The sequence below is a fragment of the Diorhabda sublineata genome, chromosome 1 (genome assembly GCF_026230105.1).
Source record: "Diorhabda sublineata isolate icDioSubl1.1 chromosome 1, icDioSubl1.1, whole genome shotgun sequence".
Lineage (NCBI taxonomy): Eukaryota > Metazoa > Arthropoda > Insecta > Coleoptera > Chrysomelidae > Diorhabda > Diorhabda sublineata.
In genome coordinates this window covers 18,636,479-18,660,480 of record NC_079474.1, presented here as the reverse complement: position 1 = coordinate 18,660,480, position 24,002 = coordinate 18,636,479, and the positions used below count along the sequence as shown (strand labels likewise).

Genomic DNA, 24,002 nt, shown 5'->3' with positions numbered 1-24,002 from the left:
ACAGCTACACCTTCTGCAGAGGAGTCCTTCTCTAGTTAACTCAGGTTAAATTCACTGGGTGATTAGAATTTCCTATTTGAAGCTTTATCATGTTGGTACTATATGGTCATGGATTATAACCACACAATATAAGACCATATCTCTCTATTGGTTGTGTATTATTTTTCGGAAGTGACGTAGAGGATCTTACTAGACTTCCTTTGTTATTGTTGTTTTCTCTTCCACGAAATTAACACGAAGATAGTCAAAAATGGTTGTTTGGTCGTCGTTAATCTGTTTTTTTATTGGTGCGTATCTGTTTTGACTGTTCTTAGTTTGGATTATCGTACATCTCATCACTCATCACCATCACTCATCACCAGTAATACTAGAGTTTCCGTTGTCATTATACTATGTAAGAAATGTGAGTGCTGATGCCCTTCGTTTAATTTTGTGGATCTTAATTGACATTTTTTAGTATCCGCAGTGCACAACTTCAGTTAGGAAAGATCGCGGAATGACTGAAAATTCAGTTGAAAGTTCATTAATTGTAAAACTCTGCGTTTTCTGAAAAATTTGACTCAATCAAGGGGTAAACAAGTTAGCATGTAGAAAACGAATCTCATTTCGCAATTCAGAAATAGGGAATATCTATCGTATAGTTATTTACTCATTGTTTACAATTACATAACAAGTGGAACAAGCGACAGTTGTAGCAAGGGCGTAATCCATCAGCTTCTTCCTACTACTATGCAACTCACTTTCAGAAACAAGAAGTTCAACAATTGCTTTCATATGTTCAATAGAAGTTTTGATAATTTTGTTATCGAATTGATGGCTTTGTAATCTGTTGTCTAGATATTGTGAAGTTTGCCCTATGTTAATAGCAACATAATATATAATCTTACATATTTTTGTTTTTAAAGTCTTTGATTTTAGATTATTAGAGTATTTTGATAATTTATTATAATTTTAATTGATTTATTTATGGCTTATTAACAAAAAAAATTTACCAAATGTTTAGATAACTGACCAAAAACGAATCCCAATATTCTAATAAGAAATATTAAGGAGACAAAATAAAACTTGAAGAAGTTTCGTAAAAAATATTTGCCATTGCTAGCACAGAGGTTAATCTTTTTTAGTTTTTATCACTTATAGGCCAAATAAATGAACGAAATGACTCATCAAAATCAAATTTGACAATCTCAACTGTTTTGCTTAACACAATTAATACGATTGATAGAAATTTAAATAGCCAAAAATTTAATAGTGTCTTTTTCTAATGTGGTCTTGGACAAAATGTTGTACAAAGTAACCATGCGTTTTCGTTTCGGAAAATAATTTTCCACGTCGATTGACAATGACGTCTTCTTCTACTACCGTTCCAAGCAACAATTTGCGATCATATCAAAATCAAAAATGAAAAAAAATCCTACCTGGTGCCGGAACGCAGCCTTGGAACGGATCCCCGGTGTAACCATTCTGACAGGTGCAAGTTGGATTGTGGTTGATGGTGTTACACAACGCGTTGTTGCCGCAACTACCCGGACAAGGATCGCGACACTTTTGATTTATACAAGCGAGCGTTCGCGGACATTCGGGATTAATCGTACATTCCGGTCGACAATTCGGCGGTGTGCCGATATAATTTTCGAGACATGAACACGCCGGACTTTCGCCGCGTACTTTACATACCGAATTCGGACCGCACGGCGTCGGATCGCATGGATTTACCGGTTGAGGAACAACTGAAAATGAAAAAAAAAGTTTTATATATAACGGTCGAATGGTTAATTAAATTAAATTAATTAAACCACATTGACCCCACGGAATCAGTCGATTGAGATCGTTGAAAAATCTGATTGATCCCGTTAACCGAATAGTTCACTTTAAAATGGCGAAAATAATTTTTCATGTATATATGTAGTTTATTGCTGTGAATGAAAAATTTACTCACGTTTAGGTTCCGGATAGCATCTAACGAATGGATCCCCGATATTTCCTTGGATGCAGCTGCAAATAGGATTGTGATTTATCACTTGGCATTTAGCGTTTACTCCACACGTTCCTGGACAAGGATCGATACATTTTTGATTCAAACAGGCTTGCGTTAAGGGACATTCGGCGCTGAGAACGCATTCGGATCTACAAGACGGCGGACTTCCTACCAAACCCGGCTGGCAAGAACATACAGCAACTCCGTTGTTAACCCTGCAAACGCTGTTTGGTCCACATGAAGACGGTTGACAAGGGTTCAATGGCACGTCTAAACAGAAAACAATCGATGAGGATATTGTTTATATTGTATTAATGTAGAATATTTACCTATTATTTTAGGTCTGCATCTAACGAATGGATCTCCTTCCAAACCTGCGGGACAACTGCAGGTCGGAATATGATTAACGATATCACAAACTGCATTCTGTCCACAAGTTCCAGGACAAGGATCGACACATCTCAAGTTACTACAAGCTTTGTTTGGGCTACAATCGGAATTCATGGTACATTCCGGTCTGCACCCTTGATAAGGATCACCTCGGTACAGTGTCAAGCAAGTACATATTCCCTTATCGCATTGAGCATTTTGACCACACGGCGATGGGTTGCAAGGATCTGTCGGGGTTGATGGTAGTATTGGTTTAATCTTGGTACATTCAGAGAATGCGTCGCCCGTATATCCAGATAAGCAACTACATATCGGTATATGGTTCTGTACTCTACATTCAGTATTAAATCCACAAGATCCAGTACAAGGGTCCCTACATTTTTCGGTGATACACGCTAAGTTAGAAGCACAATCGGTGTTAACTAGACATTCAGGTCTGCAATTAGGCGGCGCTCCGAAGTAATTAGGTTGACAACTGCAAGAGGCTTGATCATTGATGACTCTACATTCAGCATTAGGTCCACAAGGTGATGGTGCACAAGGATTTTCGACTGGTCTCGGTTTAATAGGAGCCGGTGGTAATTCGTAACATCTCGTAAATGGATCTCCAGTCATGCCCGTTTTACAGCTACAGATAGGCGCGTGGTTGATAACTTGACATAACGCTTGGATACCGCAAGCTCCAGTACAAGGATTGGCACATTTAAATTTGTGACAAGCCCGATCGGAAGGACATTCGGAGCTAACGATACATTCCGGTTTACAATTAGGCGGAGATCCGATGTAATCTGGTAGGCAAGAGCAGACGGCTTGGTTGTTAACTTCACGGCATTGACTGTACGGACCGCAAGGACTCGGTGAACAAGGTTCGAAAATACTAGGTTCCTGAGGCACTATTAAAAAAATGATTGATTGATTAATAAACGTTGATAATGATAAGGAAATATATTTACTTACAAGGAGCTGGATTGCAGATGACGAATGGATTTCCAATGAATCTTTCCAGACAAGTACAAGCGGGTACGTGGTTTATGACAGAGCATTCTGCGTTTTGCCCACAAATTCCTGGACATGGATCTACGCATTTATTTTTCATACAAGCCTTATTAGTTGGACAGTCGGAACTCAATACACACTCAGGTTTACATCCTTCGTAAGGATTTCCAAAGTAATCTTGAATGCATACGCAAGAACCAGCTCCATTACGTTGTCTACATTCAGCGTTAGGTCCACACGGAGACGGTTCACAAGGATTTGGTTTTTCCGCAGGTTGCGGAACGCATTGTACGAATGGATTTCCTGTATAACCGGTTGTACAAGTACATGATACTGTGTGAGATATTACTGAGCATTCTGCGTTTGATCCGCAGCTTCCGGGGCAAGGATCTTTACATTTGTTATTGATACAAGCTTGTGTACTCGGACAGTCTGGATTGATGACGCATTCTGGTCTGCAATTAGGAGGTGTTCCGATGTAATCCACGGCGCAACTACAAGAAGGAGTGTCTCCGATAGCTCTACATAAGGAGTTCGGTCCGCACGGTGACGGTTTGCACGGATTCAATGGCGTTGAAGGAGTAGGTTCGACAATAATTTCTCTACAATTTTGGAAAGGATCACCAGTATATCCTTCTCTACAACTACATATCGGACTGTAGTTTCTAACTTTACAATCTGCGTTCAATCCGCAAGAACCGGGACAAGGATCGATACATTTTTGATTGACGCAAGCTTTGTTCGAAGAACATTCGGAGTTTACTATACATTCCGGTTTACAAGATGGCGGTTGTCCTTGGTACCCTTGAATACACGAACATACTGCGTGATCGTTGATATTTTTACATTGACTGTTTGGTCCGCAAGGTGATGGGTTGCAAGGATCTCGTGGCTGTTGTATTTCCTCAATTACTCTGCATAATGTGAATGGATCACCAGTAAGTGTATCAGGACAAGAACATGTAGGAATGTGGTTTATGACATCGCATCGCGCGTTCTGTCCGCAAGTATTAGGACAAGGATCCTTACACTTATTTCTGATACAAGCTTTATCTCTGGAGCATTCTGTACTAAGTACGCATTCTGGTCGACAGGATTCGTAAGGATTGCCAATGTATTCGGAAATACAGGTACAAATACCGTTGTTGCATTCCGCATTAGGTCCGCACGGCGATGGATTGCATGGATCCAAAGGTCTTTGTGTTTTTTCCTCGGGAATAATGTTGCATTGGAAAAATGGATCTCCAGTATGACCGGCTATACACGTGCAAATCGGAATGTGGTTGATCACGTGACATTCAGCATTAATTCCACAAGTACCGGGACATGGATCTTGACATTTATGTTTGATACAAGTTTTTTGACTGTCACAATCGTTCGACATAACGCATTCCGGTCTACAGTTTGGCGGTGCACCTAAGAATCCTGGTAAACAAGAACATACCGGATTATTTTCCACTATTCTACATTGCGAATTCGATCCGCATGGTGAAGGGAAGCAAGATGCTGGACGTTCAGTAGATGGTTCTTCTGTAACAGCTAAAATAGAAGAGACCCAACTATATAATTACTCCAAAATATCTATTATATGAAAATAATCAAAATACGTATTGAAATTGAGAATCTGCATCAACATTTAGTAGCGTCTGTAAGTGATTTCCTTTCATGTAATTGATGTGTTAGAAGAAGAAATAAAAAAACGAATTGGATAGTATAAAGTTGGATATTGGAACATGGAAGATGTTACCAAATCGGAGATATAGTACAGCTATTCAAGCTTATTCATTCAAGCTTAAAATCGACCGAAACCTCGCAATTTTGAAGAACTTCATCGATCTTCTTGAAAATTTGGAATTAAGTTCATCTTACCCTCCTCTTCAAACCTCACTTGGTCGCAAAATATGCTTTTTATTTTTAAGGAGTGAAAGTCACCCTTTACTCCAATAAATTGAAAACGAATGAATTAAAGCGGTAATGGGCTATAGTTATGTTCAAATATAATAAATGTTGATTGTTTTGTATCATGACTTTAATATTTTGATATTTTACAGTTCACCTACCCTTAAAAACAACCCCTCATACAAAGATTATTAAAAAAATGTGGTTAAAATCATGAAATTTTTTTATTTTGGATCGTGAAAGGAGAAGAAGGAGAGAGTATAAGAAATCTGACTCTCAATATTTTTAATTTAATGGAAAAAATTGCAAATCACTAAATGGAAGCAGTTTTAGGGTTCATTATGTATAAAGATGTGAAATGATTGTTGTTTTTTACAATGTAAGTAATATTTCTATTTTTTATATGTAACTACCCTAATACAGTTGTTTAAAAAACCGCTTAAAGTATGAAATCATTTTATTTTCGATTTTGAGTAGAAAAACTACATATAATTTAAATATAACAAACCTGATAAAAAAATTTTTAATTTAATTCAACCCCTAAAAATTACACCTCATCACAAAAATTAGGGAAACATTTTTTGGAAGCTTAAAGTAATGGATTTCGTTAAGAAAATGAAAATGAATTGTTGCTTCTGATATAATGAAATGTTTCTACAATTTTTTACCCCCTATAAATATTAAACCTCTTAAACTTCCAGCATTTAAGAAATTTTAAGCAGGTGTTCATCACGAGAGAGCCCTCTCTTGAATTTCTCATTCTAAGAACTAGGACGGAAGAAGCGCATCTTTATTTTCTATCTTTAACTCATAATATACATATATCATGATTTTTCAACATTATCTCTAGAAAAATGTATTCGATTTTTTAATAATAACTCGGCTTCCCTTTGAGCTTTTTGTATTCATCTATACATCATTTTGTAGAGAATTTCATAAGCTACAAAATCATGAGAGTTGATACCCTTCTAGGCCCTTTTGTTCAGAGAATTTTGATGTTAAAGACTAAAAAAGACTCACCCTTAGCATTTGAATCAATAATTTGAACGCTTATATCTCGTTTAATTTTCAAGCTACGTGAGTTTAGAAAGAATCAAAAGGTTTACAAGAGTAAAATAAAAGCTGAAGTTTAGTTTCACATTAAACAACTTTTTTCAAAATATACGTGTTCAAAACCATTTAGGTTTTGTTGTTAGGGCTTAAACTAATATATTTTTACACGGGCTACGATTAATTTTAATTTTGCCGCACATGGTGTCAAATTTACCGACATTTTTTTTTCAAATTTGACCTAATTAATTTATTTTCGTCATAATTCGCTTAATTTTCATACTAGACGGTTTTATAAAAGCTCACTTTAAAGATCTGAAAAAGTACTTTAAAATGTCTTCTACAATTTTTCGTGGAAAATTCATCGTTTTTCTGTTGTTTGAGCTCAAACCTCTGTATAAATATACGAAAAAGAAAAAATTGGCTTTCAGTAACTCATAAGTTGCTGAATATTATTTGAAAAATTCAATTTAAACTGACTTATTTCTTTGTTTTGTTATAAGCTTCAATTTTAATAAGAATAATTTTTCCAGAAAATGCGTAAATTTCGAGTTTTTCAGTTTTCGAATTTTCAATCTCGAATAACTCAGAAGTTATTGAGTTAAATAAAAAAACTTCATTCCACATTTTCTTCATAAAATTCAATTCTCTATCGATTCCCGGTGTTATTTTGAAATTTCCACCCCTGAGTAGTGGAAGCATACATTGGCACCAGATCAGTTTTGTTATTTGCATTATTTTTGAGCTTCTGTCACAATTCAAAGTTTCAAACTAATCCATGAAGGTCTTTAAAATTGCGAGGTGATTTACTTGGTTCACTGTACCAATAATAGGTCCAGATGGCATGGTAATGGTGGCAGAAGATGACAAACCCTTAAAATCAAACTTAAAAATATACAACAATAATTTACAGATAATAAATATGAAAATTAACGAACACGAAAGTTGTAAGGAGATAAAATAAAAGTGAAAGAATCAATCAAGAGCAGATGGAAAGATTCACATACTTTGCCATGAGTCTTAACACGAGATTGAAGATTGGAGCAAAATATAAACGAGAGAACTGGAGCATTTAAAATATTTTTCAATGCAATTACGACACAGTTTCCAGTCAATAGGAAATATCAAAAGAAATGAAAACAGAAATATATAGAGAAGTAGCCAATCCCTTATTAACACATAGCTCTGAGACATAGACAATCACACAGAAACAAAAAAAAACTAAATACAAAGTAAAGGAATGAGATTTCTAAAAAAAAAACAGATAAAATGAAGATACGATAAAATAAAGTATTACTCTATAAGAGAAAATTTAAATTTAAAATCAATTCGAAGAAAGACAATCAAGATGGTTTAGCAACGTTATGGAAATGAGAAAAAAACGATTAATACTGAAGATATATGAAAAATAAAGGAAGACAGACGAGGAGCTAGACAGAAGAAATTAAGATGACATCGAGAAATAAGATGGAAAAAAAACAAAAGTCACAGGATAGGAAAGAATGGAGTTGCTGTGAAAACAAGAGCACAGACTCTACTCCAGCATGCCTGACATCTGAAAAAGTAAAAAGGCTTCAGGATAAAGTAATTTAGTGAAGTGTAGAACATTAACTTCGAAGACGAACGTTGGGAAGCTCTTTGGAAATAGAAATATTATTTCATATTTATACTTACGTTGTGGCGCGCATCTTAGGAATGGATCTCCAGTATATCCAGGAGGACAAGCACAAATAGGATTATGATTCCGTGTAGTACATTGAGCCCCCAATCCACACGTGTTCGGACAAGGATCGCTGCATTTTTGATTGACACAAGCTTTATCTAGTGGACATTCTGAGCTAACTACGCATTCAGGCCTACAGCTTGGCGGACTACCTATATAATTCGGTAAACAAGAGCACACAGCTTGTTTATTAACTTCTCTGCATTGACTGTTGGGTCCGCAAGGTGTAGGTTGACAAGGGTTCTCCGGTATATTAGGTGTCTTCTGGATTTCTCTGCACTGGAAGAACGCATCTCCAGTAAAACCCGGAGGACACGAACACGTCGGTATGTGATTATTTACTGTACATTCCGCCAATGAGCCACATGTTCCAGGACACGGATCGACGCATTTGTAAGCGATACAAGCTAAATTAGATTTGCAGTCGTCGTTAATTTCACATTCCCGATGACAACCTTTGTTGTTATCATATGGATCCCCGTGGAAACCTTGAAGACAAGAGCAAGCACCAGCGCCGTTCTTCTCGCGGCAATCCGCGTTCGGTCCACACGGTGACGGGAAACAAGGTGTCGATGGTGGAGTACGTTCGGTAGCTAAAAATTAATTAATTCATATAAAAATTTCGAGAATAATGATAAGAATAGGATGATGATGTAGATCAAGAGATATAGATTCTTACTTAAAGGTGTGATAATACAAGAAGATAAAGGATCTCCTTGATATCCGAGTAGACAAGAGCAAACAGGAGCATGCGATACCACTGTACATATAGCATTAACACCACAGAATCCTTGACAGGGATTTATACATTTTTCATTTTTACATGCCAAGTTATTTGGACATTCTAAATCGTTAACACATTCAGGTCGACAGTTTGGTGGTCTACCAATATAGTTGGGTAAGCAAGAGCATGCAGGTTGGGTACCAACGACTCTACATTGCGAATTGGCACCGCACGGAGACGGTACACATGGGTTTTCGTTGATTGGTGGTGGAGGTACTAGAAAATAAGTTTAAGCCATTATGATTCCAAATAAACATGCAATAATAGAATTTACTACATGAATCAAAATGGTGAACAAGTAATTTTATAAAAGAAATATAACATACGAGCTATCCTGGAGCAAGAGGTGAAAGGATCTCCGGTGAATCCGTTGGAACAAACACAAATAGGATTATGTGTTACAACTCTACATTGAGCGTTGAGACCGCAAGTTCCGGGACACGGATCAACGCACTTTTGATTTACACACGCTTTATCCTGAGCACATTCTGAGCTACCGATACATTCAGGTCTACACATTGGTGGTGAACCAATATAACCTGTCAAACAAGTACATACAGCGTGTCCGTTTATTTCTCTACATTGACTATTTGGACCGCACGGAGACGGTTGACAAGGTTGAGTCGGTTCAGGAGTAACTGAAATTAATGTTTTGTTATAAAATAATCGTAATCCGTTGATGTAGTAATTCTCACCAGAAGGTATGAGGTTACATCTACTAGCGGGATCACCCGTATATCCTGTTATACAAATACATGACGGTATATGATTGATGACTCTACATTCTGCGTTTATTCCGCAAGTTCCTGGACAAGGATCCGCACATTTGTTATTTATACAAGCTCTACTACGATCACATTCCGAATTCGTAACACATTCCGGTCTACATCCTCTGTATGGATCACCGAAATATTCGGGAACGCATGCACAAGAACCTGCACCGTTTCTTTCTTTACATACGGCGTTAGCGCCGCAAGGTGAAGGATTACAAGGATCTATAGGAATTTCTGTAACAGTAGCTGAAAAGTATAGAAAAGATAGTGAGAAAAACAGCACTAAATATACAGCAGATACTTAAAACTAGCTAAATATAGATATAGTACATACAAAGAAGATAAAACTAAATATAGATAAGAAAAGAGCTTACGAGGTAAAAGGACACATCCTCTAAACGGATCCCCGGTATAACCAGAAACGCATTCACAGATAGGAGTATGTTTTACAGTAGTGCAAGTAGTGAAAGAACCACAAGAACCTCTACAAGGATCTATACATTTTTCATTTTGACATGCTAAGTTTCCAGGGCATTCTTCGTTTATGAGACATTCGGGTCTACAATTTGGCGCTCTACCTATATAATTCGGTAAACAAGAACATACAGGTTGGGTACCAATTACTCTACATTGCGAATTCGGCCCGCAAGGGGTCGGTACGCAAGGATTACCGCTAGGTACTTCTACGGCTGTTTCTAAAAAAAGTAACAGTTTACATGCATGAGAAAGGAAAATAGTCGATTGTTCGTGCTATCGTAATATGTTAAGAATTAAAAAAAAAATAACCGATTTGTATAGATAAACACAATTCCCATTCCACAGTTTACGATCTAGATCTTCATGACTGCTGTAACTGGGACGATATTAATTATACAAGTTGTTCCAAAATTATCTTTACAACTTCAAAAATTCATAACTTCGAACATAAACAAGATATTTATATTCTGTCTTTTGCATCTATTACTACGATTTATGAAGTTTTTGTTTTCAATAGTCTGAACAGTTATAAGTGAAGATGCGGACACCACAACAGAAAGCTCAATGCGTGTCATGGTTCATAGAAACGAAATCAGATAAACAGGTTCAACGGAACTTCAGGAGAACATTCCAAAGAGACCCACCATTCAGACTGTCCATCTGTGTATGGCACACAAGCTTCATGTGCACCGGATTAATATTGCATAAAAATGGAGCCGGACGATCCAGCAAAAGCCAAGAAAATGTGGAACGAATACGCAAACATTCCAGCACAATCCGAAAACTTCAATTCGTCAGACTTCAAGGCAACTCCAAACGCCTACAACCACAATCCACAGGGTTCTTCATAAACAGTTGCGTCTGTATGCCTATATAGTACAGTTGCTGCAGGTACCATTACCAAAAGATCGACCAAAACGTGTGGAATTTACCGTAGATATGTTACAACGTATTGAGCATGATGATGATTTCTTGAAAAAGGTGTGTTTCAGTGATGAGGCCACGTTCCATGTGTCTGGTACAATAAACCGCTACAACGTACGAATTTGGGGTTCTGAAACCCCACATGCAGTAGTCGAGCTTCAACGAGACAGCCCAAAAGTTAATGTGTGATGTGGGCTTATGCACAATAAAATCATTGGTCCTTTCTTCTTCATAGAAACCACAGTTACTGGCTGCGTGTACCTGGATATGTTTCAAAACTTTGCTCTTCCTCAGTTGGAAGAATTACAGCCGATTGTGTACTACCAACAGGATGGTGCACCACCACACTAGTTAATAGCAGTTCGGGAACACCTCAACGAAACTTTTCCCAACCGATGGATTGGACGGGATTGCCCAATTCCATGGCTACCAAGGTCTCAGGACATAACACCCCTCGACTTCTTCTTGTGGGGTTATTTAAAAGTTATTATTTTGTAGTTGGAAATTGAATCAAGTGCATACTTTTTCAGGTTTCTATATCTTCTCAATGTGTTCAATTTTCAAATCGTTTCACGACAAAAGCATGATCTAACTATGTTTTTGACATATAATATGAGTTAAAATTACGACAGCACAAACAAGAAGAAAAAGATAAAAAATTATAGAAATAGAAAGGAAGCTTACTCTCTTCTAAGATACATGTAACGAATGGATCCCCCGTATATTGTGAAGGACAGCTGCAAATAGGATTATGGTTCACGACTTGACATTTAGCGTTCAAACCGCATGTACCAGGACATGGATCTTTACATTTTTGATTCAAGCAAGCCTTGTTTTGTGCACATTCGGAACTAACCATACATTCTGGTTTACATGTCGGAGGTGTTCCAATATAATTTGGTTGACAAGAACATACAGCGTGATTATTTATTTCTCGACAGTCGCTGTAAGGACCACAAGGTGATGGTTGGCAAGGATTTATAGGTACTTCAACTACGGAAAATTCGTATTAATAATAAGTCTCGAATTTATACAAGATCGTGAACAAATTCTAGAGGTTTGTATTTAGTTCGAAAAAATTAATCAATGAAGCTAGAAACCTCTAAAATTTGAATTTGAAATTTTGTTTTCTTACTCGGTGGTGGTTGTCTACAAGAAGTCAAAGGATTTCCAGTAAATCCTGGTAAACATGAGCAAGATGGCGCGTGATTCGTTACGTGGCATTCTGCGTTTATACCGCAAGTACCAGGACATGGATCTTTACATTTATTATTAATACAAGCTCTATCACTTTGACAATCAGTATTTGTTACGCATTCCGGTCTGCAACCTGTATAAGGATCTCCGAAGTAATCTGGGAGACAAGTACAAGAGCCTGCTCCATTCTGTTCTCTACAAATAGCATTTGCCCCACACGGGGAAGGATTACAAGGATTATGCGGTTCTGGTGTTGGAGCAACAACTGAAAAAAATTATCGTCAAGTATTTGGATAGCGAGAAAAATCCTCAAACAATTAGCTTACTTGGTACTTGACTACATCCCGAGAAAGGATCACCAGTGTATCCGATTTTACAAGTACAAACAGATCTGTGGTTTATAACTATACAATCAGTGTTTGAACCACAAGATCCCGGGCAAGGATCGGTACATTTTTCTCTTTGGCAAGCTAAATTTCCAGAACAATCTGCATTTATTACACATTCCGGTCTACAATTAGGAGGACGTCCCACATAACCCACTAAACACGAACATGCTGGTGTATTACCAACTACTCTACATTGCGAATTAGATCCACAAGGAGATGGTTGACATGGATTTTCAGGTTGAGATACCACCGGAGGTCCTACAGAAAAAATTATGGTGGATTTAGGAATGTTTTCAAAGTGATTCATAAAAGTTGCCTTACGTTCTTCAACAAAGCATCTTATGAACGGATCTCCAACGAATTCAGATGGACAACTACAGATAGGATTATGATTGATAACTTGACATCTTGCATTTATACCACATGTTCCTGGGCAAGGATCTTTACATTTTTGATTGATACAAGTTTTGTCTAATGAACAATCCGCACTGACCATACATTCTGGTTTGCAAGTTGGTGGTGAACCAACATAATCTGGTAAGCAAGAGCATACAGCATGGCCGTTAGTCTCTCTACATTGACTGTGAGGACCACAAGGTGAAGGTATACATGGTTCTCTTCTAGGTTCTACGGCTAAAGAAATACATAGTAAATTTATAGGTTTTTTTGTTAGTTACAGGTGAATACGTACTGGGTGGTATAACATGACAAGCTGTTGTCGGATTTCCAGTATATCCTTCCAAGCAGAAACAAGAAGGTGCGTGATTAGCAACTCTACATTCAGCGTTAACACCACACGTTCCAACACAAGGATCTTTGCATTTCATACCTAAGCAAGCCTTGTCTCTAGAGCAATCAGAATTAGTTACGCATTCCGGTCTGCATCCCGTATAGGGATCTCCAAAGTAGTCCGGTAAACAAGTACAAGAACCTGCTCCGTTCTGTTCTCTACAAACAGCATTCGCTCCACAAGGTGATGGATTACAAGGATTGGTTTCTTCTTTAACGATTATTAATACCGAACAACCAGCGAAAGGATCACCAGTATAACCCGGTTGACATATACAATTTGGTGAATGATTTATCACTGTGCAAGTGGCGAATGATCCACAAGAACCAACGCAAGGATCTTTACACCTTTCGTTGATGCAAGCTAGAGTTCCAGGACATTCTGAATTAATTGTACATTCAGGACGACAATTTGGTGCTCTACCCGTGTAATTTGGTAGACAAGAACAAACTGCTTGTGTACCAGAAACTCTACATTGTGAATTAGGACCGCATGGCGTTGGAACGCAGGGATTCTCGTTTGGTACTGGAACAACAGTTCCTGAAATTTTTTTTTCAATTAGATGGGACCCAGTTTTTGGATGTCATTCTATTTCAAACAATATCCGATGTATTTGCAAAGCTCTATATTCGACTTAGCAATGGAGATTGATATTGATAAGAAGGAAACTGGATTAAAATTTCTTAGAAAAAAGTTCTATTAAAGAGACATAAGATTCTCTATGGCTAATCGTGAACAAAACACAAAAACATCGTATATTGTACAAAGAATGTTCCAAGAATTTTTCTTACTTTCTTCCTTGACACATCTAACGAATGGATCTCCAGTTTGGCCCGATGGACAACTACATATAGGATTGTGATTGACAACATTACACCTAGCATTCAATCCACAAGTACCTATACAAGGATCTTTACATTTTTGGTTCATACAAGCTTTATCTTGGCCACAATCACTGGCTACTATGCATTCTGGTCTACATGTAGGTGGAGTTCCAATGTGATCTTTCAAACAAGAGCAAACAGCGTGATCGTTTATGACTCTACATTGACTGTACGGTCCACAAGGTGAAGGTCTGCACGGATCTCTTTGTTCTCTCATAGGAGCTAAAGAAGATGTGAAATAAGTTCATATTAAAGTTAGTTCGAAATTATTGAAAAGAAAAAGTACACACGATCTGTGAAAGGAAATTGGAATATAATTGAATCGTGTATACTTTTTTTATTGATTTCTTCAAAAGACAATAGACTCTTACGGTTTATAGGAACTGGATGACATGCCCTGAAAGGATCTCCAATATAACCTTCTAGGCAATAACAATTCGGTACGTTATTAAATACTTGACAATCGCTGTTAATACCACACGTTCCAGGACAAGGATCAACGCATTTTTGATTGACGCAAGATCTGTCTTTTGGACAATCGGAATTTGTGACGCATTCAGGACGACATCCGGTATAAGGATCTCCGAAGTAATCCGGCGCACATACGCATGATCCTGCACCGTTTAACTCTTTACAAATAGCATTGGCACCACATGGAGATGGATTACAAGGGTGAGCTGGTTCTTCTGGTATTTGGGGAGCTAAAATTCAGGTTTTCGTTAAGAAATTATTCCATCTAAACTTGGTTCTAGTTAAGATTGTTTTCACTAAAACCAAGTAGGTTAGTTTTGATGAAGGCTTACTGTATTGACATCCAGAGAAAGGATCTCCGCTGAAGCCATCAGTGCAATAACATTGAGGCGAGTGATTTAAGACTCTACATTCAGCGTTTGCTCCGCAAGATCCTGGACAAGGATCCTCACATCTTTGATTTATACAGCTATGACTAGAAGGACATTGAGAATTGACGGTACATTCTGGTCTACAATTCGGAGGTTGACCAAAATAATTAGGTAGGCAAGAGCAAACTGGTCTATTTCGTAGAACTTTACATTCGGAAAATAACCCACAAGGGGATGGTATGCAAGGATTTTCAGGAATAACAACTGGAGGTTCTAAAAATTAAATAAATAAATTTACGTCTAAGGTTAAGGTTAGTTTGGATCTTACTCTCTTCTTTAAAGCATCTGCTGAAAGGATCCCCAATAAAACCAACGGGACAACTACAGATTGGACTATGTAGTACCGTTTTACATAAAGCATTGTTACCACAAGTACCACGACATGGATCAACACATCGCATATTCTGGCAGGCGAGATCGCTGGGACATTCCGAGTTTACCATACATTGGGGTCTACAAGAGGGTGGAGCGCCTACGTGACCTTCTAAACAAGAACAAACTGGTCTATCGTTTTGTATTCGGCACGTGCTGTAAGAACCGCAAGGAGAGGGAACGCATGGATCGCGTCTAGGTGGTTCTATTTCTACGGGAGAAGAAATAATTTGTATAACTTCGTTTTAAAGGAATTTGTATACAATATCCATATCAGCGAGCAAGCTGAAATGAAATTGTCTACAAATTGCTCTCGAGAATTTTGCTTACGTGGAACTTCTCTGCAATGGATTAAAGCGTTTCCGGTATAACCTTGTATACAATAACATTGTGGATTGTGGTTTATCACAGTACATTCGGCGTTTAAACCACAATTTCCTATGCAGGGATTTGTACATTTCATATTCGAGCATGCTTTATTATGAGGACAATCGCTGTTCGAAACACATTCCGGTCTACAACCAGAATAAGGATCTCCTTGATAATCTGGGATACACGTACATGCTCCGGCACCGTTTCGTTCAGTGCAGATAGCGTTAGAGCCGCACGGAGAGGGATTGCACGGGTGTGGGGGTTCCTCTAAAGCTACAAAGACAGAAAATAAGGAAAGTAGAGAATATATTCAAGCGCAGTAACTACAAAAGTATTTGTACAGCATGTCCCACCGTGAAATTGTGCAAATTATGAATGTGCAGATAGTATAATACAGTAATAGAAGGTTTATTAATCGACGGGACATGTTGTACTAGGAAATTACTATATAAAAAGAAATTCAGATACTACGAGAAAATATAGATACGAAAATAAAAGGATGGTATGAATGAAAGTATAAAACTTACCTTATTGTACACTTATGGATAAAATTATGTGATAACGTTTTTCTATATTGATATTTAGAAATATTTCATTTATATTGGCATCAGATTTTTCAAAATATAATATCGATGTAAATAAACAATTTATCTAGTGTTTCTCTACCTTTTTTGTGGCACGTCTCACTCAGTTTTTCTAAAATTCTTATGCCTTATCTCAATTAGTCCAGTGAGTACAGCCCGATTAGAGCCAAAACCCACTAAAATTAGTTATGTCGCTGATTTTCTGGATTTAGGTAGTTCTGAGGGTGCTTTATCGTTTCAGTATCAAAATTTTGGCCACTAAGTGATATATTTTTGCTTAAATTTTCAAAATTTCGAATTTCCTACAAAAAAGGTTCTCTGTGATTTTTTCCTAATCTCAAAATTACTCTTACAAAAAGCGAATTTCATGTTACTGGATTTTTTCAACAGTGTATTTTTTGCGGATAACTCAAAAAAGACTTGAAATTTAGAGGTAAATTTCTGAAAAACAAATGCCGAGCAGGAAATTACCTTCGAAAAACCTCAAATATGATACAAAAAACTCTAAAATGCCAGAAATCCTCTTTTAAAATCTCGATTGTTGTTAGTACTCTAAACTTAAGTGTGAGACAGGTATAATTCTTGAAAACGCTATTCTTGTGAATATTGATATAAATTATAAATATGATAAATTTTATGAAAGAGAGGCTCTACAGAGTCAAATTTAGTTGGCTTATCAAGATCACGGTTTAACATTGTATAATCCATCATTAAATTATCAATATATAGCAGCTCCTTGTTCTCCAGCATGCCTGTCCACTTAACTAAACTGCTATCCTAACCACATTTTATAGTAAAGCCTTGAGCCTTGAGTAAAGCCACGATTTGAGACACTGGGCTACACTTGTCATGAATATTTACATCAGACTCGTCAAGAAAATGTCTTTCATTCTCGTATTTATCGAAGAAGATAATCACGATCAAAACAATTCAACATTTCATTAAACAAAGAGTTTTTCACACTAGCATTTTCGACATTTTAAGGTACTAAAAAAGAAACACAATCAATTTTTTACCTTCAAGCACTTTCTTTTCTGTCATTTCCACAATTTTTTTCCCAATTTTCATTCAAAAATTAACGTTAAAACTTTACACGTGCACTAATAAGATGCCTTTTGCCGTCTGTCTGTTTTGCTCCGACGGCACCACCTACACCCATAGAATCTTCGGCTGATGTATTGAAGAAACTTTCCCAGTAGAAAGAGGCACCTTTTTTGTATCACGTAAGCTTTCGTTTCCCCCCGTATGATACGTTAAAACCAAAACCTCGAAAATCGCAAAAACATTTTAGAAAAAAAATGTTGTTTTGGAGCTCTTGGCGAGTTTTCAAATTTTTGATGAGAAACTCAAAATTTTACGAACTTGTTTGGAAAGGAAATTGAAGCTCGACAACTCAGCTACAAAATGTATGCTTTAGTTTACTCATTATTTAGCGAAAATGGCTGGAATTCGACAACTACTAACAAAGTAACAAAAACTGTCAACTATGAAAAAATCTAACATTAGTAAAAGTAGTTTTTTTCCTATCACAGAGTAAATTCAAAGATATAATTGGTCTCATTTCAAAGGTAATTGTCTAATTGACGACCTCAAGCTATGGTTCGCTGCTAGGTGTAGCAGAGTCATAGACACATGTGTTTTACGCTCACCCAGGCAACCAGCAAAAAAATCCCGTTCGTGTTATTTTCCAAGAAAACTTTACTTAGTCTGAATTTTTTTGCAGATGCAGTTGAAAAGTAGGGACGAGTAAAATGCACTTTCTTTGAGTGTTGGGTGTTCGAGGAGATACAGCAGTTTCTTCTTCAGCCAGGGGCGCAATTTCCTTCAGACTCTACGGCGTGAAAACTTTTTAGTAAGATGCGACTCCGAAGTTTGAGCGCATTTTACAAAGAAATTACAGCTCTTAAGGAAAAATTACGAGGAATCTTTTTTATAGAAAATTTCCTAAACTATATTTTTGATTCTCTTATTTTTTCAGAAATTTGGCATAGATTTCGAGTTATTTGCAAAATTCATGAGCCACGTCTGCCTCTCAAGTAGGTATTGAAAATGCTGTTCTAGGTGGGATTATGTTCTGAAAAGCATCTGTCGTGGTATTATCGGTAAAACAGAGTCAAGTCAGTAATTTTTCTTCTATGCTCTAAGCTGTCCATGTTTCTGGACAACTCTGAGTCGCCTAAAAGTCAAATTGCTTCTTTCTGTATTAAGTCGAGTATCGTCAGGGTATGTTTGGGAGTAATATTCCATAGATGGACGAATCTGGGCCTTGTAAAGGATAAGAAGCTTGTTTTTGTCTCATATGAATTTTATTTATAGCCACTCGGAGACTGACTTATATATGACAAATGTTATTTTATTCCCCACGTGTATGTACTTTTCTTTTTTCAATACAATCAAAGAGTTAGCTGCCGAGGAGTTGTTTTATGCAAGTTTCTTTTTTTCTATACAATGGTGAATCTGTAATGCCAGATTTGAATAGAAAGAAGTTATCTATAGGCAAAGGAGAGTGTGGTAAAATTCAAGACATATAAACTGTTAAACGAAAAGTATCCATAATTTTTTCCATAAATGTATTATTGTCGGATATAAATGAACAAAAGTCATGCAACTTACCTGGCAGCTCATTACAACCGGTGAAAGGATCGCCTTCAAATCCTGGTAAACAGCTACATATGGGTCGATGGTTCACGACATTGCACTTCGCGTTGAATCCACAAGATCCCTTGCAAGGATCCTTACATTTTTGTCCGACGCAAGCTAAGTTGAGAGGACAATCTTGGTCTATTAAACATTCCGGACGACAGTTTGGTGGGGTTCCGTACATATTCGGTAAACAGCTACAGACAGCTCTGTTGTCAAGCGTACGACATTCTGCGTTGGGTCCACAAGGCGATGGAACGCATGGAGTGATATTCGGTTTTTCTGTAATAAACAGATAAGCGATTAGGTTATTGAAATTTTCCACATTACATCTTATTACCTATCCTAGTGCATTGTAGGAACGGATCTCCGATGTGGTTAGGTGGACAACTACAAATAGGGTTGTGGTTATGTACTTGACATCTCGCTGCTATACCACAAATACCGATGCACGGATCTTGACATTTTTGATTGATACAAGCCTTATCGGATGAACATTCCGAAGTAACTAGACATTCGGGTCTACAAGCTGGAGGTGTACCGAAATAACCTACTTGACATGAACAAATAGCTTGTTCGTTTCTAACTCTGCATACGCTGTTCGGACCGCACGGTGATGGATCGCAAGGATCAACGGTTTCAATAGGTTGTTGTCTACAAGCAGTGAATGGATCTCCTATCAGTCCTCTTCCACAAGCACACACCGGTACGTGGTTAATTACGGAACATTCAGCATTGATTCCACAAAGTCCTTGACAAGGATCTCTGCAATGTTGGGAAAGACAAGCTAAGTGGCTAGCGCACTCGGAATTCATTGTACATTCTGGTTTACATCCTCCTACGTAAGGATTTCCTATATATGGTGGAATGCAAGTACACCTTGCTATATTATTTTGAACCGTACATTGGGAATTTTCAGCGCATGGTGATGGAGTACATGGATCCATTGGTCTGGGAATATCCGGAGTTTTCGAACATCCTATGAAAGCGTCGCCTTGGTATCCTTGTTTGCAACTGCAGAATGGAGTATGATTGATGACGTTACATTTAGCATTTCTACCGCAAAGCTCTATACATGGATTAATACATTTCTCTCTAACGCATGCTTTATTTTGCGGACATTCTTGACTAATAGTACACTCAGGTCTGCAGTATGGAGGGCTACCGATGTAATTCGCTAAACAAGAACACACTGGATGATTTTCTTTAACTTGACATATAGAATTAGGCCCGCATGGTGTTGGTACACATGGATTTTCGTTGGTTTTTGGTATATCGGGAGTTTGTGGAGTGTAGCAACCTATAAAAGGATCTCCTTGTTGTCCAGGAGTACAACTACATATTGGATTGTGGTTGATGACAGTACATAAAGCATTAGCCCCACACGTTCCCAAACAAGGATCAATACATTTCTGATTTACACAAGCTTGAGCTTGACGACAATCTGAGCTGACTATGCATTCCGGTTTACAAACTGGTGGTACTCCAAGATAATTTGGTAGGCAAGAACAAGTGGCGAAGCCTTGATGGGATATGAGACATCTACTGAATGGTCCACATGGTGAAGGATCGCAAGGGTTTGGTCCTGGTATAGGTTCTATCGTCGGTCTGAATTCATAACAGCTTACAAATGGATCTCCCGTATAATGAGGAGGGCAATAACATATTGGAATGTGGTTAATGACGTTACATTGAGCTCCGACTCCACACACGCCCGCGCATGGATCTACACATTTATTATTAATGCAAGCTTTATTCAGAAGGCAATCCGTATTTATTACACATTCAGGACGACAAGCAATCCAAGGATTGCCATAAAATCCTGGCTTGCATACACAAGAAAGAGCTTTGTTGAGTTGTCGACATTCAGCGTTTTCTCCGCATCTAGTAGCTTCGCAAGTTTTCACATGTGTTTCAGGATCTACAATATAAGTATATTATTAAAAATCATCATCAATATCTTCTGTAGCTACTTAATACTTACGTAGAGGAATAGAACAATGCTGGAAGGGATCACCGACCAATCCATCTGGACAACTACAAATAGGTGTATGTAGGACAACCGAGCATAGAGCGTTAACTCCACAACTTCCAGGACATGGATCAGAGCAAGTATATCCCAAGCAAGCTTTATCGAATGGACAGTCAGCGTTAATCAAACATTCGGGTCGACATTGTGGATTATAAGGAGCTTCCGGTCCTAAGCATGGATCACAGATAGCGATTTGAGTGCCCCAAGTATTACACTCCATATTATTGCAAGGTGACGGTGTACAGGGATGTACAGTAACATTAGGATACGATGGTACCGAAACTATAGGTGTAGGGATACATTGATAGAAAGGATTTCCCATAAATCCTTGAGGACAAATACATGTAGCTGTATGATCTCTAACCTGACAAGTGGCGTGCACGCCACACAAGTGACCTACGGCGCATGGATCTATACAATGTCTATTCAAACAAGCCTTATTGAGTGGACAATCGGAATTGAGTACACATTCTGGCTGACAACCTAAGGTCGGATCGCCTTGGAAATCGGGTAAACACGAGCAAACGGCTCGTCCGCGAACATTTTGACAAATTGTATTCGATCCGCACGGCGAAGGTAAACAAGGATTATCCGGTAAAGGTTGCGGTAAGTCGTAGCATCTAATAATTGGATTTCCAAATAATCCATATTGACAAGTACAAATTGGATGGTGTCTTTCGACTTTACAATAAGCGTTTACACCACAAGCCCCCGGACATGGATCTTTACATCTGTAACCAATACAAGCTTTATTATCTGGACAGTTATCGTTAACAACACATTCATATCCATGACAACCTCCGGGTCCATTTGGATCACCTCCCATACCTTCGGGACATCTGCATATGAAATTTCCTTCTGGTGTATCAATACATTGAGCTCCCGGTCCACATGGGTTCGGTATGCAAGCCGAGATCGGTTGAAGTCTACATCCAGTATAAGGGTTTCCTACGTACCCTTGTTTACAATAACACTGTTCAGCATTGTTGGCGATATAGCAATCAGCGTTCGGACCACAAGGTCCTGGAGTACAAAGACTAACCTTAGGTTCAACACAATGTTTGAATGGATTTCCGTTACTTCCAGCTGGACAGAAACAAATAGGTTCTCGTAACGGATCACAGAAAGCTCCAAGTCCGCACGGATTTGGTTCGCACGGATTTTTGCTTTCGATACAACCTCGAATTGTATTCGGACTCTCGATAAAACCAGGAAGACAAGTACATTTAGCAAAGCCATTAGTAAGAACGGCGCATTGGGTATTGGGTCCACAAGGAGAAGGATCACAAGGATGTGCCGGTAGAGTACACGGTACGTGTGGTGGTGTCCCTTCGTATTCAGGTAAACAGAAACAAACGGCGTCCCCTCCTACGACTCTACATCCTGAATTAGGTCCGCATGGATTAGGGGAACATTCATCTCCTTCGGGAACTGAAAATTGTATATAAAGTAAAATAGAGAAAAATTAGTTTGTTGATTTTAATACTTACTGCAATTTTTGAAAGGATTTCCAGTTAGCCCTTTCGGGCAGAAACATATCGGGTTTCCATTATCCAATTCACATAGAGCGTTAAGACCACAAGGGTTTGGATCACAAGGATTTCTTGGAGGTCTGCATGCTATTAACGCATCACCTTGGTATCCAGGAGGACATTTACATGTTGCTACGTGATAAAGGACGTCACAAATCGCGTTTGTTCCACATTTACAAGGCGAAGAACATAAACCACCGATACAAGCTTCATGTGTGGGACAATCACTGTCAGATCTACAGCCAATCGTTACAGAACAAGAAGTATACGGGTTTCCTTCGTATCCGGGGAGACAGCGGCATTCGATACCATGATCTTTTGGAAGACATTCCGCATTTTCACCGCAGGAATCTTCATCGCAAGGGTTGATACAAATTCTGTTCAATCGATCGCAAAGTTTATTCGGCGGACAGTCTTCGTTATATTGACAGATTGGCTTGTAATTGTCAACTGAAATAATAAATTATTATTTGATAGACTGTTAACTTTGTGACCGGCTGTTCAATAAGTTTTGTCCGTTCAATGAGAGATGGCGTTGTTAGTTTAGTTTCCACGTGTGAAACACATTTGGATCTGTTAGATTAGATTAGATGAGTTAGGGCGTAGAGGTTATTGATTTCTTTTGATTCCTTGCAGAAATTATAAGAGCCGTGGGGAATTTCTTCGATATTTTTCAGTTGGTAATTCATCGACACTCAGCATAGCTTCCTTAGCTCATTTTTGCTTAAATAAAGGACCTACTGTTTCTTATTTTCTAGCTTTTTCGTAATTATGAAAGGAGTTATTACAGTAATAATTATAAGTTTAGGGATGTTTTCTAAAAATATAATATTACTGGAGCAAGAGCATTGAATAATTAAATCTCAATTAAAAACTTATTGAACCATTATAATAATTGAACTATATGGTATCAATTTGGTACGGAAAACTGATAGCTTTACTTACCGTATTGACATTCGACGTATCCGTTACCGTGGAAGCCTTCCTCGCAGCTACAATCGCTTCCGTGATTGGTGTTGATACAGACGGCGTGTTGTACGCACGGATTTTTGACGTCACAAGGTCTTTGGCAAATATTGCCTATGCATGCTTCCGTTACGGCGCATTCTTCGTTTTGTACACAAGTGGCTAGATGGAAGAAAGTGCAGAAGAAAAAGTAGTAAGAGAGAGCGACTACACTAATATTTATAAATATATACATTTGTTTGAATTGTGTCTATTTATTGATGTGCAGAAAATATTTGATGTGTTTACAATTTTACTTAATTAGAATCGTACGGATAACTTTTTGTTATTGATAATTTCATGTTCTAG

General features: G+C 37.9%; 1 protein-coding gene across 1 annotated transcript in view; it reads right to left on the bottom strand.

The window, feature by feature from the left end:
• Nucleotides 1-24,002, bottom strand: part of LOC130452383 (uncharacterized) — a 251,678-nt gene that overhangs the window by 55,087 nt on the left and 172,589 nt on the right. Inside the window, exons 26-49 of the mRNA XM_056791629.1 lie at nt 23,634-23,816; nt 22,647-23,138; nt 21,109-22,587; nt 19,465-21,045; nt 19,098-19,406; nt 15,859-16,173; nt 15,425-15,739; nt 15,058-15,369; nt 14,626-14,955; nt 14,162-14,476; nt 13,272-13,910; nt 12,902-13,213; nt 12,518-12,838; nt 12,130-12,456; nt 11,679-11,987; nt 9,968-10,288; nt 9,516-9,839; nt 9,147-9,458; nt 8,716-9,036; nt 7,988-8,629; nt 3,326-4,903; nt 2,308-3,261; nt 1,940-2,248; nt 1,419-1,730 (exon numbers count right to left, since the gene is read on the bottom strand). Of these exons, the coding sequence (XP_056647607.1) occupies nt 1,419-1,730; nt 1,940-2,248; nt 2,308-3,261; nt 3,326-4,903; nt 7,988-8,629; nt 8,716-9,036; nt 9,147-9,458; nt 9,516-9,839; nt 9,968-10,288; nt 11,679-11,987; nt 12,130-12,456; nt 12,518-12,838; nt 12,902-13,213; nt 13,272-13,910; nt 14,162-14,476; nt 14,626-14,955; nt 15,058-15,369; nt 15,425-15,739; nt 15,859-16,173; nt 19,098-19,406; nt 19,465-21,045; nt 21,109-22,587; nt 22,647-23,138; nt 23,634-23,816 (12,612 nt within the window). The remainder of the gene's footprint in view (nt 1-1,418; nt 1,731-1,939; nt 2,249-2,307; nt 3,262-3,325; nt 4,904-7,987; nt 8,630-8,715; nt 9,037-9,146; nt 9,459-9,515; nt 9,840-9,967; nt 10,289-11,678; nt 11,988-12,129; nt 12,457-12,517; nt 12,839-12,901; nt 13,214-13,271; nt 13,911-14,161; nt 14,477-14,625; nt 14,956-15,057; nt 15,370-15,424; nt 15,740-15,858; nt 16,174-19,097; nt 19,407-19,464; nt 21,046-21,108; nt 22,588-22,646; nt 23,139-23,633; nt 23,817-24,002) is intronic.